General features: G+C 33.5%; 1 protein-coding gene across 5 annotated transcripts in view; it reads right to left on the bottom strand.

Annotated features, from left to right (window-relative positions):
- GRIK2 (glutamate ionotropic receptor kainate type subunit 2) overlaps positions 1 to 12,894 on the bottom strand; it is a 735,964-nt gene that overhangs the window by 280,019 nt on the left and 443,051 nt on the right. For all 5 annotated transcript variants that reach the window (XM_053592072.1, XM_053592073.1, XM_053592074.1 and 2 more), the window contains 2 exons: positions 10,445 to 10,588; positions 7,213 to 7,320 (listed from right to left, as the gene is read on the bottom strand). In XM_053592072.1, coding sequence (XP_053448047.1) covers positions 7,213 to 7,320; positions 10,445 to 10,588 — 252 coding nt within the window. The remainder of the gene's footprint in view (positions 1 to 7,212; positions 7,321 to 10,444; positions 10,589 to 12,894) is intronic.

Raw genomic sequence — 12,894 nt, 5'->3', positions numbered from 1 at the left:
TCTGCTATTGGATATGCACATATTGTTTTCCTTGTTTTATTTTTCATGTGTTACTCTTAATGCTTTGATCAAGCTCTATTTCACTATCACATTTAATATTTAAGAGCTTTATGTTACATACCATTACTATGTATTTTGAAATTATCTTAGCTACATTTAATATGTCTTTTGGTATTTTATAAGTATTTTATATTTTTATGTCTCAGAAATGCTTAAATTCTTCATATGTTTCATTTGTAATTATATTTTCTCAATGGTTTCTATATTTTTTTCTAGTTAAAAATAAAACACTGCTTTAAATTTTTTTTTTTTTTTCTTGTGGTTTTTGGCTGGGGCTGGGTTTGAACCCGCCACGTCCGGCATATGAGCTACAGGCGCCGCCCGCTTTAAATTATTTTTAAATTATTTATTTATTAATAACTTCATGCTTTATTTACTTATTTTTGTTAGCCATTTTCTCAGTATGAACTCTCTGTTTTATAACTGATGTTGCTACTTTATGTCCAAAGAATGTTTCTGCTTCTTCCCTTGAGCTACATCATTGTTTACCTCTATAACTAGCATGTTATTATTTCTTCTAAAGGTTCATGCTATCTCAGTTTTATGAAAGTACACTCAGTGAGACTGGTTTCTTATTTTCTATGGAATTTGCATTCAACTCTCTTGACAAATATGCCAGAAACTTTCTCAAGAATAAACAAAATAAACATGCCCAGCTAGCTTTAAAAATATTGGTCCTAAATGAAGTCAAGCTTACTTTACGTTAATAAACAATGTAAATTCTCTACTAAAAAATAGTTATCACAGTGCGATGGAATCTATCAAAATTCTCTTTACACTGGCTTATTGATACTTGTTAACAAAATACCATGAAATGTTGGTGGATAGGAAAAAAAATACAGTCTTCCATTATAAAACAGTGTAAGGAAGAAAAGAAAACAAGTTCTTTAGTTATACATTGTTCTGACTTAGTATCAGGAAAATATATTGGTCTGAAATAAGGAGCATACGCAGTCCTTCTCCAAAGAAAGACTGCGTGATGATAATGAGTAACCACACAGTGCATTGTTTCTTTTTTTATGTTTATTTATTTTTTTATTATTAAATCATAGCTGTGTACATTAATGCGATCATGGGGCACCATACACTGGTTTTATAAACAGTTTGACACATTTTCGTCACACTGGTTAACATAGCCTTCCTGGCATTTTCTTAGTTATTGTGTTAAGACATTTATATTCTATATTTACTAAGTTTCACATGTGCATTGTTTCAATCTTAGCACAGTGCAAAGTCTCTATCACTGTGTAAGTTGGCTTTTAAAAGAATTCCCAGTAATGAGTTGCCCCAGCCACATGACCCAGAAAATATAGTTTTCCTTGAAGAATATTGACTATATTCCTCTTAGAAGAAACACCATGCCTGATAATACTGTTTAAGGAAATTGAGGAAGCATAAGAAAGGAATTTACATTAAATGTTGATTTATATTTGGAAGATATTTCCTTCAATAAACTAAATATACATTAGCAGACTATTTATTTCTTTGATAATTCAATTCACATACCCAATCTTACAGGGTAATTTGCAAACTCAGGTTTCTGAGCCAATCTGGTATATGAATAGTGACTGCAGAGATTTTTTTTCAAAAGAGTACTTTTCTTGTTAACTGTTAATGACAAATTAGATACTTCTATTTTCCTCATTTACTTAATGAGGAAATGACTTAACCCCTGAAAATGCTGAATATTTAAATAAAAAGTAGAGAGCATTTATTTGCATTACTGTCTAATGATTCCTAATTAGACATTACTAATTGTCATTAATAATTACTTCCATCGGAGTATGTGTTCAAAAGAGAGTACTTAAGCATTGGTGGCTGATCTCTGAAAAACAAACAAGGGATATTTTATAGAAAGGACAGATCATTGTCGGGTACTGGATGACCTTCATATATAGGCTAATTGGTCTACAAGGACAGTGCAAAGAACACCTCAGAGATCAGTTTCCAGAAATTGTCTACCACTTCTACAGAGTCTGGGATTTCATCATTTGAGAACTGTAGGGCTAATATGAGCACAACAAATCAGTAAGTATATAATCATCATATTGGAAAAGAATAACCAAAAAATGATTTTTCATACTTAGGATTTTTATCCTTTTCTAGGGAAAATTTAACCCTAAACATAATTAAACGGTAAAGAGATAGGTGGTGGGTTTGATTTTGTAAATAAAATTTAATAAATTAATTGTTCTCAAATACGATAGTTTCAGTTACAGGCCATTTTATTAAAGATATCAATATAGTTACAATTCAGATTTAATTTGATTTGAAATCTATTACAGTTTTTTGTATACATACTTTAATTCAAATTAGTAGTGAAAAGAAAAAAGCCAATATTTGGTATTATCTCAGGAGCTGAAATAAAAACCTTGGGGGGCCAAAATAAGATATGACATGTCCTCAAATAAGGCAACCCTAGTGATTTTTAAACGTAAACATTCATACATAGCTTCCTTAAATATTTTGCCATCCTGAAAATTTAAAGTTATCAAGCAAAATATAAACACAATGTCAGTATAGTTCTGAGACAGGGCCTTATAATGAATTCTACGTGAGAGTTAGAGGAATCAAAGGGTTAACATCTCCAAAGACAGACAATAGGCTTGGCTCTTGCCCAGAATGTATTTCTGCTTTTTGAGAAGCAAGCAACACATTCTGACTTACTTAAAAGTTACAACTTAACACCATCATTAGCACAGCTTTCCTGCAGGAATGCAAAAGAAATCTCAGTTTCTGGGAAAGCTGGAGGTCACTCCTGCCATGGGGACCAGGTATATTTATCAAATTCCATCAAAGAGAGGAAGATAAAAACTGCTATGCCTCACGTATCAGGAATTCTATCAACAAAATAGCTCTCACCTATCTACAGCAAATTTTCAGATTTAGATAAATTTTAAAGATTGTAAATAACATTCAGACACCTTTCTCATAGAAAGTACAGGATTTTATAGGCAAGAGAAGATCAGTAGTAAAGAGTTCTATAGAAATTACCGTCTTTTAAAAAAAATACATACTTTGCAAATTTCTTCAAAAAGTACTTTGAAATATACTCTGATCTGGAACACTTGTGCCTATAAACTGTTGCAGACACGGTTTCACTGTCGATTCTCATCCTCTGCATATATTATCAAATTATTTGAGTTTTCAGCAGGAAACCTATGGATTACTGATACTAGTTTCTGTACCAGTATTTGTATTTCTGTACAAATGCAAGCAGTGAATATTCTAAAGTTAAGGTGTTAAAAGTTGAAATGAAGGTTCACTTGAACTATAACAAACTTAACCTTTTGAAAGTTTTGTAAATATGGACTATATTGCTTCATAGTATTTAAAAATATGATTTCTAATATCATTTATTTATCATTTCTATATATTATACAGAAATATTTACTTATAAATTATTTATAAATGATTTATAAATTTTTAATTTATAGAAATTGAAAAACATATTGCATATTTCTTTTTATATTTTACTTTTCAAGAATTTCCCTAAGGATATACAAGTTAGAAACTGATTTTATTAAAAAAAAAAAAAAAATGCTGAGGCAGGCACTCTGTGTGATTTTTCATAGTCCTGAACACTTTCATAGTCCTGAACACTTTCCTGAACACCTCAGCACCTCTCTGGCCAGAGAAATTTATTGGTTTTATCCTTATTATTTTTCAAAATTAATATATTAATACACAAAGCCTCCTTTAATAAGGATGTATTAGATTCTTTCTGCTGAAGAGACAGAAAATTCTATTCTTCAATGTCTATTTTAATACAAATATCACACTGTACAGAGTATCAGCAAAACAACCAGAAAAAATAGCAAACTTTTATGCTACGGAAAAGATGAGAGAATAATTTTAGTTTGTGCTTCTACTTAAGCAGAGATTCTAGAAATAACTAGAAATTCATTTGAATAACCAAGAAGGTGTGTAATAGTAAGAGACTGATTTTTTTTTCCTTAAAAACACATGAAATACATTGAGATCACACAAACAATTCAATCATGTGCGAAGATTAAGTGATTTCATCATTGCCTTATAGCTTGTTATACAAAATTCTTTTCTAAATTTAGGCAGGTACTTTCCCAAAAATAGCCTCTAGGTAGCTCATCTTGCAATGGAAATGAACCCTTACCATATAGTGTCATCAGCTCAGTCCAAACATATTAAACATATTTTGTGTGAAATCCGTCCAACTCTTTTTAGCTGTAAAATGAATCTTTTTGAAGTTATATTCTAAGAGCCTTCTGAATATTTCTGTAACATCTTATGCCATTAGTTGTCTATTTCCATCCATTTGAAGCTAGTATTTCCTACACACATAACTAAACTTCAGAGGACTGAATAAGTAAGGTTAAACCATTTCCAATGATAAAGTAAATCTTGGTTACGTATTCTAATAAACACAACCAAACAACCACGGAATTGTTTTTTTAAACCCCTCATTTTATTGTCAGTTATGAGGACATTTTGATATTTCCTAAGAAATTGATCTTTTTCTCCACTCATTATTTGTGCCGTTTCTTCTTACCCTTTCATCTGACTTCAGTAATTCCACCGACAAACTGCACACACAACTGGAAAATTGGCAGACCATTTATGACAACAGAATTTGGACTCAAGAATCTCTGGAGCAAGCATCTCAGGAAGCCAGACCACAACCCCAGCAACAATCTGACCACACAACCGGGATTCATTCTATAATTACCAGTTTCCCTATTTTTTACCTCCTTCCAACTGAGGATCAACCAGAGAAAGTCAAATATGCCCTCCAGCCTATGACCCAAGGGGTCTTGCTTCTAATTAGCCCACCTCTGGATTCCTCATACCAATAATCTCCAATCAGATCACACCTGAGGCCTTCCTTTTTTCCACTATGAAGCTTTTCCACTCCCCTGCCTGCCTTTGAATTTCTGCTGAATACAAGTGATAGTGGTTGGCTTATATAGTAAGGTCTGAATAATAACTTCCATTTATTCTCGTGTTGGTGGGTTTTATTTTCAGACTGTAAACTTAATTGAAGAAAAAAGAGGACAGTTTATAAATATAATGATGACTTTTATTCTTTTAAGTAGTATTGGAGGGTTTTAAATTGTGCCAGGAAGGGGGCCAGATTTGCCATTGGTGAACCATGCAATCTTGTAAATTCAGACTTCAGTGTTAACTTCTCCTGTACTCTAAAATCCTTCACCCTCTTGAAACACTGACCGCCATGCAAGCCCACTAACTCCCTGACCATTGGATATCTCTGTTCCCACTTTGGAAGTGTGGAGAAAAGCTGGAAAAACTAGCAAACTGTGCTACAGGAAAATAGCTGCATTAGATGCTTGAGCAAGCATTCTTAGGATTCTCCTTCATTAACTGTCAATATGAAAGTGCCCATAAAATTAAAAAGAGATCACAGGTGGGAACTGTGGTGGGGGGAAATATATAATACATATATATATGTATTATATGTATATATATATATATAAAACATATACATATATACATATATGGACCAGGCACAATGGCTCACGCCTGCAATCCTACCATTCTGGGAGGCCGAGGCAGGTGGATTGCCTGAGCTCATGGGTTTGAGACCAGTCTGAGCAAGAACAAGACTCCATCTCGAAAAATAGCCAGGTGTTGTGGCAGACACCTGTAGTCCCAGCTACTTGAGAGTCTGAGGCAAGAGAATCACTCGAGCCCAGGAGTTTGAGATTACTGTGAGCTCTGACGCATGGCACTCTACTGAAGGTGAAAAAGTGAGACTCTGTCTCAAAAAATATATTATATATATATACACACACACATATATGAATGTCTGTATGTATATATGAAAGAAGCCATTGTTCCCTAGCTTGCTTTCCTATGTTGCTTACTACGGGGAGTCATAGAGCTGAAAGTCATAAAGATTCTTAGCTGTCTTCGTTGCTGCCATTACATCACCCTGGTGAACCCCAAGTCTAGGGAATGCCTGACCCACCCAGACCAGTGGCCCATACCAAGAAACTGACTTAACTGGACGTTGCAAACCCCACCCTAGAACCGAATAGGCAAAAAAGACAATTTTTCGTCTCTATGGTTCAACCCCAAACCCAGCCAATTAACAGACTCAATTACCTAGCTTTTTGTCCACCAAACCATCTATACAAAACAAAAACTTTTCTCCCAAATTTTTGGGAAAATGGACTTGAAAGCTTCTTCTCATTTCATTGCAAGGCACCTGTGATATTAAATTCTTCCTCTGCTATAAATACCTGCTGTCTTAATATACTGGCTTCTTCTTGAGCAGTGGGCAGCGAAACAGATTGGGCTGTAACAAGATTAGATCAGATCCTATGCTATGTCTTTCCCTATATTGTTATTATCTCTTTCTGAAACAACTAGATCTCTAGCATTCAATAATTCCTCACTATTCAAAGGCTAATTCTAAGTTCCTCATCTACTGTGACTCTTTTCTAATTATATCTTTTATCAAAAACATTCTTTCATTGCTCTTTTGAAGGCTTACAGACAGCTTTGACTGTGTTTATACACAAATATGTATGATCTGATCACTCTAAATAAAAAGCCTCTGAGGATAGGTACTATCTGTAATTAATTTAGTATAACAAACTTTCAGACTTCAGAAGAGAATTTAAAATACTTATAGAATTTCAGGATAACTCATCATGTATTTTTCCTTGCTCATCAATAGAATCAAGTATGATAGATCCAGTGTAGTGTGTTGCATTATGGACATACCGGTTTATTATGTATATATTAATTCAAATATTTTACCTAAACATATATGGCTTTCTCCAAGTTGGAAACTCCATGCAAGCACAAGTGGTTGTAAGCTGTATATATAAAAACTCGTATCAAACCAAATATTTTCTAATTGTTACATTAAATTAATTAGTCTTAAGACTAATTAAGTTAAATATATTTCAAAGTATCAGAAAAACCTGGTGTGAAAAGAAAATTTTAAATTGTCTTAAGGTATTCTTTATCCTTGAATCCTAATTGTCAGATGTTATATTCAACATAATGAATTAAATATTTATTTTTTAGAATCACGGAGTAAAGCTAAATGTCAAGGAAATGTGACTTCAACAGAGAATATTTCTTTCTTCTTTAGGATATATTTCATTTAATAATTAAAGCAAATAAATTGAAAGCCTCAAGTACCTTTTCCAGACCTTCTTCCTTGAGACTGATCACATCTAAATCAAAATCTGTTCGTAGGCCATTGGTTTTGTTGAAAGTTATTCTGCCTGTGAGGCCTTCCCAGTGTGCCTGTAGAAGCAGAAAAAAAACAAAAAAATATATTAAATAAGTGAAAGAGAAGATAAAACATTTTCTTCACAGAAAAATAAGAAAATTATTTCATTACTTTTCATTAATTTACATTGCTACAGACTTTTAAAATATTTTTATTTTCTCCTTCATTTTAGAGGATGTTTCTTCTGAATAAATTATCCTAACATCAGTATAAAACTTACTGTAAATTTTCATTTTATACAGTGCATTTTTCCAGTTATAACAGTTTTCTATGGGAAATTTGATATTATGTTTTAAATAGTGAACTGTTTTTAGCAAAGTGAGAAGAATGTAGACACTAATTATGATAGTTGAGATATAGATAATATCTCAGTGGATTTTATAGATAGAAATGCTGTTATTAAAATACTACTTCTAAATTTATAATAATATGGAAAGAAATATATGGCAATAAAAGAAAATGAATCCAGGAAAACCTATGTTATACCACTTCCATTACAAACATTTGCTCTAGAATAATTAACTTATTATTTTAATACTTCCATGGAAGTATTACACCATGAATATAGTTATAATTACTTCATATCAAGCTATACTTCTGGTAAAAGAAGCTCTCCATTTACAAGGAGATGGGAAAATAATAATCTAGTTATATAACATGTTATCTCTTAAAGGTAAGAAAATATCTGGACTTTTTTAAATATAAGAAGTTTCCTCTGCACAGTGGTTACAGCATGGGCCGCAAACACAGAGGCTGGCGGGTTCGAATCCGGCCCAGGCCAGCTAAACAACAATGGCAACTGCAACAACACCAAAAAAAAAAAAAAAAAAAAAAAATAGCCAGGCATTGTGGTGGGCGCCTGTAGTCCCAGCTACTTGGGAGGCTGAGGCAAGAGAATAACTTAAGCCCAAGAGTTGGAGGTTGCTGTGAGCTGTGAAAGCACAGCACTCTATCCAGGGTGACAGCTTGAGACTCTGTTTCAAAAAAAAAAAAAAGAAAAGTTTTCTCATTCTAATAGTTACATAGCCAAAATATATGTTTTCCATTATTTGTCAATTGGCAATAGTGTGTTTGAAAAAAGTTACATATGAAAATTTAAAATCTCAGAATGTACACTCACAACATTAACATTTAAAGTAATATATACTGAGACCCAAAAGAAGTGAGTCCCAGTAAATAAAGGGAAACATTTCAATAAGGACAACAAATTAATATCATTATGTCTCTATTTCTCAGACTCTGTGTGTTTTGAGGTACTTACATGAAGAGATTCCAAAAAAGTTTTAAGTTAATAAATTATAAATGAAATAGAAATATTATATCTATGTATCTCTATGTATATATTACAACATTCTTTCTCTAAAGTTAAGGATGTGTTAATGAGTCTCTAAAAAGAAGGAAAACTTATTTTTAACTCCACTTTTTCTAAAGAAAAACATTTCAGGTTGCTAACAAAATTACATAATAGTATAAAAATCGACAAAAGGATCAAGAAGCACAAGAACAGAAGCGTAAAACAGCAGAACAAATCTGGGCTAGAGGGGCATTAAAAACGTACACCAGGTGGAACTGTACAACTCCTAACTGTATTACAAATTCAATTCTGCACCTCTGAACCACCAAAGAAAAGAAGAAAATATGATGGAAGACAATATACGGGTCTATAATTTAAGATGTACCAGCTGCTCAGGAGAAACAGCTTTTCTTGGTACAGAGAACTGAGAGTAATTTCTCCTGTTGGTCCTCATACGGGGACACCGTGATTTAGTGGACAAGGTTCTCAATTACACCTTACAGTGAATACAATGGGGAGTCCAGACAACTGCTTCTGTGAGGGCTGCTTGACACATGTCATGGCCTCAATGCTCAAGCACTAAATTCAGAAAAATCAATTCTTCAACTACCCTGGCCTGTAGACTGTGTTCACACCTCTATAATGCTCAGTTTAATCCCAGAGGTCAATGTTAATGATGTGGGGCAACTAATAAGCTGCATATTTTTCTGAAAGTATTAATTTACCTATCTGTAGTTTGACAAAAATTAGATGAGGAAAATGTACAATTCTTTCCCAAGGACCTAAAGATTCTTAATAATGACCTTATCTGTGCTTATATTTTCGTTTTGAATAATTTATTATAAAATGAACTGAATGATAATCTTATATGGTATATGATAATACATGTGATATTTCATAGCAAGGATTAAGGTTCAGTTAAATTTTCGTTTATAAATAGTTTCCTACATGAACAAAGGACTTTCCTTCATGATAGGAAAAATAAAAAGAAAATATATATGAATATATATGTGTCTGTATATGTGTGTAATCATTGAGAATTTTTCTTTTTTTCTTACTATGGACACGCTTGGTTTATAATTATAATAAACCTAATCAGAAATGGTATATAGTAATAAGAATGGTTGCATTATACAAGGAAGTAAACTTTGCACTTTGATGAATCTATATATTCTCTTCTATGTTAATTTTTAATATAATTAAAACTGAGGAACCATTCATCTAACTACAAATTAGGTATCATTTTAGTGTACCACAAATGACACTGATGTTAAACATGCATTTCCTATTTTGTTCCCTAAAATGTAAACACTGTTTAAACATCTGTATGTCCATATAAATGAAAAGCAATATGTAAAGATTCAGAAAACAAGAGTTAATAATATCATAAATCTAGTTTTCACAGGTCTTAGCAACATCATAGAAACTTTGATGGATATACCATTTATTTATAATGGAATTCCCCTTCCCTGTTATTTGATATTATTTAGTAAAATATTAATTTTTTTCCTTTTTTTTTTTTAGAGACAGAGTCTCACTTTATCACCTTTGGTAGAGTGCTATGACATCACAGCTCACAGCAACCTCCAACTCCTGGTTTTAGGCGATTCTCCTGCCTCAGCCTCCTGAGTAGCTCGGACTACAGGTGCCTGCCACAACGCCTGGCTATTTTTTTTTGTTGCAGTTTGGCCGGGGCTGGGTTTAATTTTGCTTAGGTAGGGGAAGAAGGGAAGTTTAGTTCTGAGATAAAAGTTAAAGGTCACCTGATAGGAAAACTTCAATAATCTCACTTCAATCAACTTAAGGACAAAAGGAACAAGGCAGATGTTTTTCTCTTAACATACCTCTTTAATTAGACTCATAAAGCGGGTCCCGAAGCGCCAAGGTTTATGCCGATTACACTGCAAGGAGCTGACTGTCATCTGGGGAAACTGCTGGACGGCCACAGACACCACGTGCACAGCATCGTACATTAGAGCCGCATCAGTCTGAAAGATAAGAGAGAAGGAAACGCAGAGAGTCAGGGCCATGCGTGAAACTGTCGGAAGTGGCCTGGATGTGGAGAGAGAAAACATTATCTGTAACATGCTCTGGTTCTCTTCAATACGACATTGTTATCCAATTACTGCGTTAGCTCCCTTAGAACATTGGATCCAGCTTCCCTTTCCTGAAGTGATAACCCAGTTACATACGGTCATATTTCGGCTATTATAGGAGATGCGTGAAGGCATTCTTTATTTCCGTTTTGTCACTTTCTATCTTACAATGTCTCACCACACACATGTGAGCACACACGTACACACACCCACACAAGTGTACACACACGTACACACACAGTGAATGCAATTGCTAGTATGTTGAAAGGACACATTATTCACACATCGTGTATGAAAATAAAAAGTAAACAGATTCCTCATATAGGAAGAAAAGATTTTAAGGAGATTTACTTAAAAAGTTTAAACTCTTTAACTGCTTTCATCTTGTAACTTTAAAAAGATATAAAGCCTGATCTTTTCTTCAACTCAAATTTTTAAAAGGTTCCATCTCAGAAAAGATGCTACAGTTTTGAATCTCAATACACATATTAGTTTCTTTTCAAGAAACTAAGCTTAATCTTTTGTGCTGTTTCCTTTCTCCCAAATTTCCATATGAATAAAAATTCATTTAGCTTCTCAAGTAAAACAAATATGAATTCTACCTGTTTGTACCTGCTCAAATGATCAATCACTTTAGAGGTTGATGATAAAAAATAAAATGTTTACAACTCAGAATAAAACAGGGGTTTAGCAACCGTCGAGTGCTGTGTTACATGAACCCTCACATTGTGTTTGATGGATCGACGCCAGGCTGGCTACCTACAGAGGAGGGCCACACTGACAGGACTGGTGGTAATGAACTTTGGCCATCTGCTTGACATGTTTTGGAATAAAAGCATATACTTCCTCTCCTAGTTCACATAATTAGTGAGCTGTGAAATGAATTCCAAAATGAATAAGAAGCCTGCAGATTATCGTATCTGCCACAGTACCATGGAAAATGAGTGGATACAGTAGCTTTCAAGCAAATGGAAACTGTGGAGCCTTACTTACCACATAACATGCAAGATGGCTAACAGCACAATATAGTGACAGAACATAATAATAGTAGTTTATAGTTCATAAGTCTCTGGGGAATATAACCTAGATTCAGAGCTGTCATTTTATAAATATCAGCTGACTACTTTCACATCCTCTGATGGCTGCCTGGTGAAAGTGATGCAAGTTTAGTTACATCATGAGCCTGGAGATTAGACCAATATTTGTCTTTGGCTTGAGTTAACATTCAGACGACATACTTCATATATCACACAGGTGGTCACAGGAGTAGTTATCAAAATACGAAAGATATATTTTGAATTTTTAAAATATAGCATTGTCAACAAGGTCCATAGAAATGAGCACTTTCAAACATCATTAGTGGGAAGATAAAAGGTAAGTTTTCAATATACGACTCAAAGGAACCTTCAAAATATCTATACTTTTTAACCCACTCATTCTTATTTCTGAAACTTGCCCTAAGAAAATCAAAGATAAAAACACAAGCTACACATCTTTAAATAATTCAAAATCAGAGAAAGGAGATGCTCTCAAAAGTTTCAAATAATAAAAATTAACATTGTTTAATATTTTTATTCTACTGATTATATATATATATATATAATTAAAATATTTCCCAGTACAGGAAAGCAGGAGTAATAGTGGATTTTGTGACTAGTTAAAATACTTTTTTATATGTACTTAGATCTCATTCACAGAAGAAACTGGTACCGAGCAGTAATTACCAAGCTACCGGTACCCCTGCTCATGCATATGCTAATTTCTGTTTCTGATCACTTTCATGGTAAATCTTTCTTTGGTAGAGTTCCAAAATACATGTTCTAGGTGTTACAAAAAAATTAAAATGTAACTTTTATTTGTATGAAGCATGAAGGAAACAGAAACAAACAATTCTGAACTACATACAACCATGGAAGAGTCCATTATTGTATGACATTTCTCTGGTATATTAAAAATTTCTCCATAAGCCCAAGAGTTAGAGGTTGCTATGAGCCGTGTGACGCCACGGCACTCTACCCGAGGGCGGTACAGTGAGACTCTGTCTCTACAAAAAAAAAAAAAAAAATTTCTCTTAGTAAAAATGCACCAAAATATGTATTCTTTCTTTTGAAGAGGAAGCATTCTTTTGGAACGCTCTGTCTCCAAGATGGTGTGGCTTTTGCATGTTCCCACTGAATTTAGACAGGGAAAACTCAGAA

The sequence above is a fragment of the Nycticebus coucang genome, chromosome 5, assembly GCF_027406575.1.
Source record: "Nycticebus coucang isolate mNycCou1 chromosome 5, mNycCou1.pri, whole genome shotgun sequence".
NCBI lineage: Eukaryota > Metazoa > Chordata > Mammalia > Primates > Lorisidae > Nycticebus > Nycticebus coucang.
This window is presented reverse-complemented; position numbering and strand designations above follow the sequence as displayed.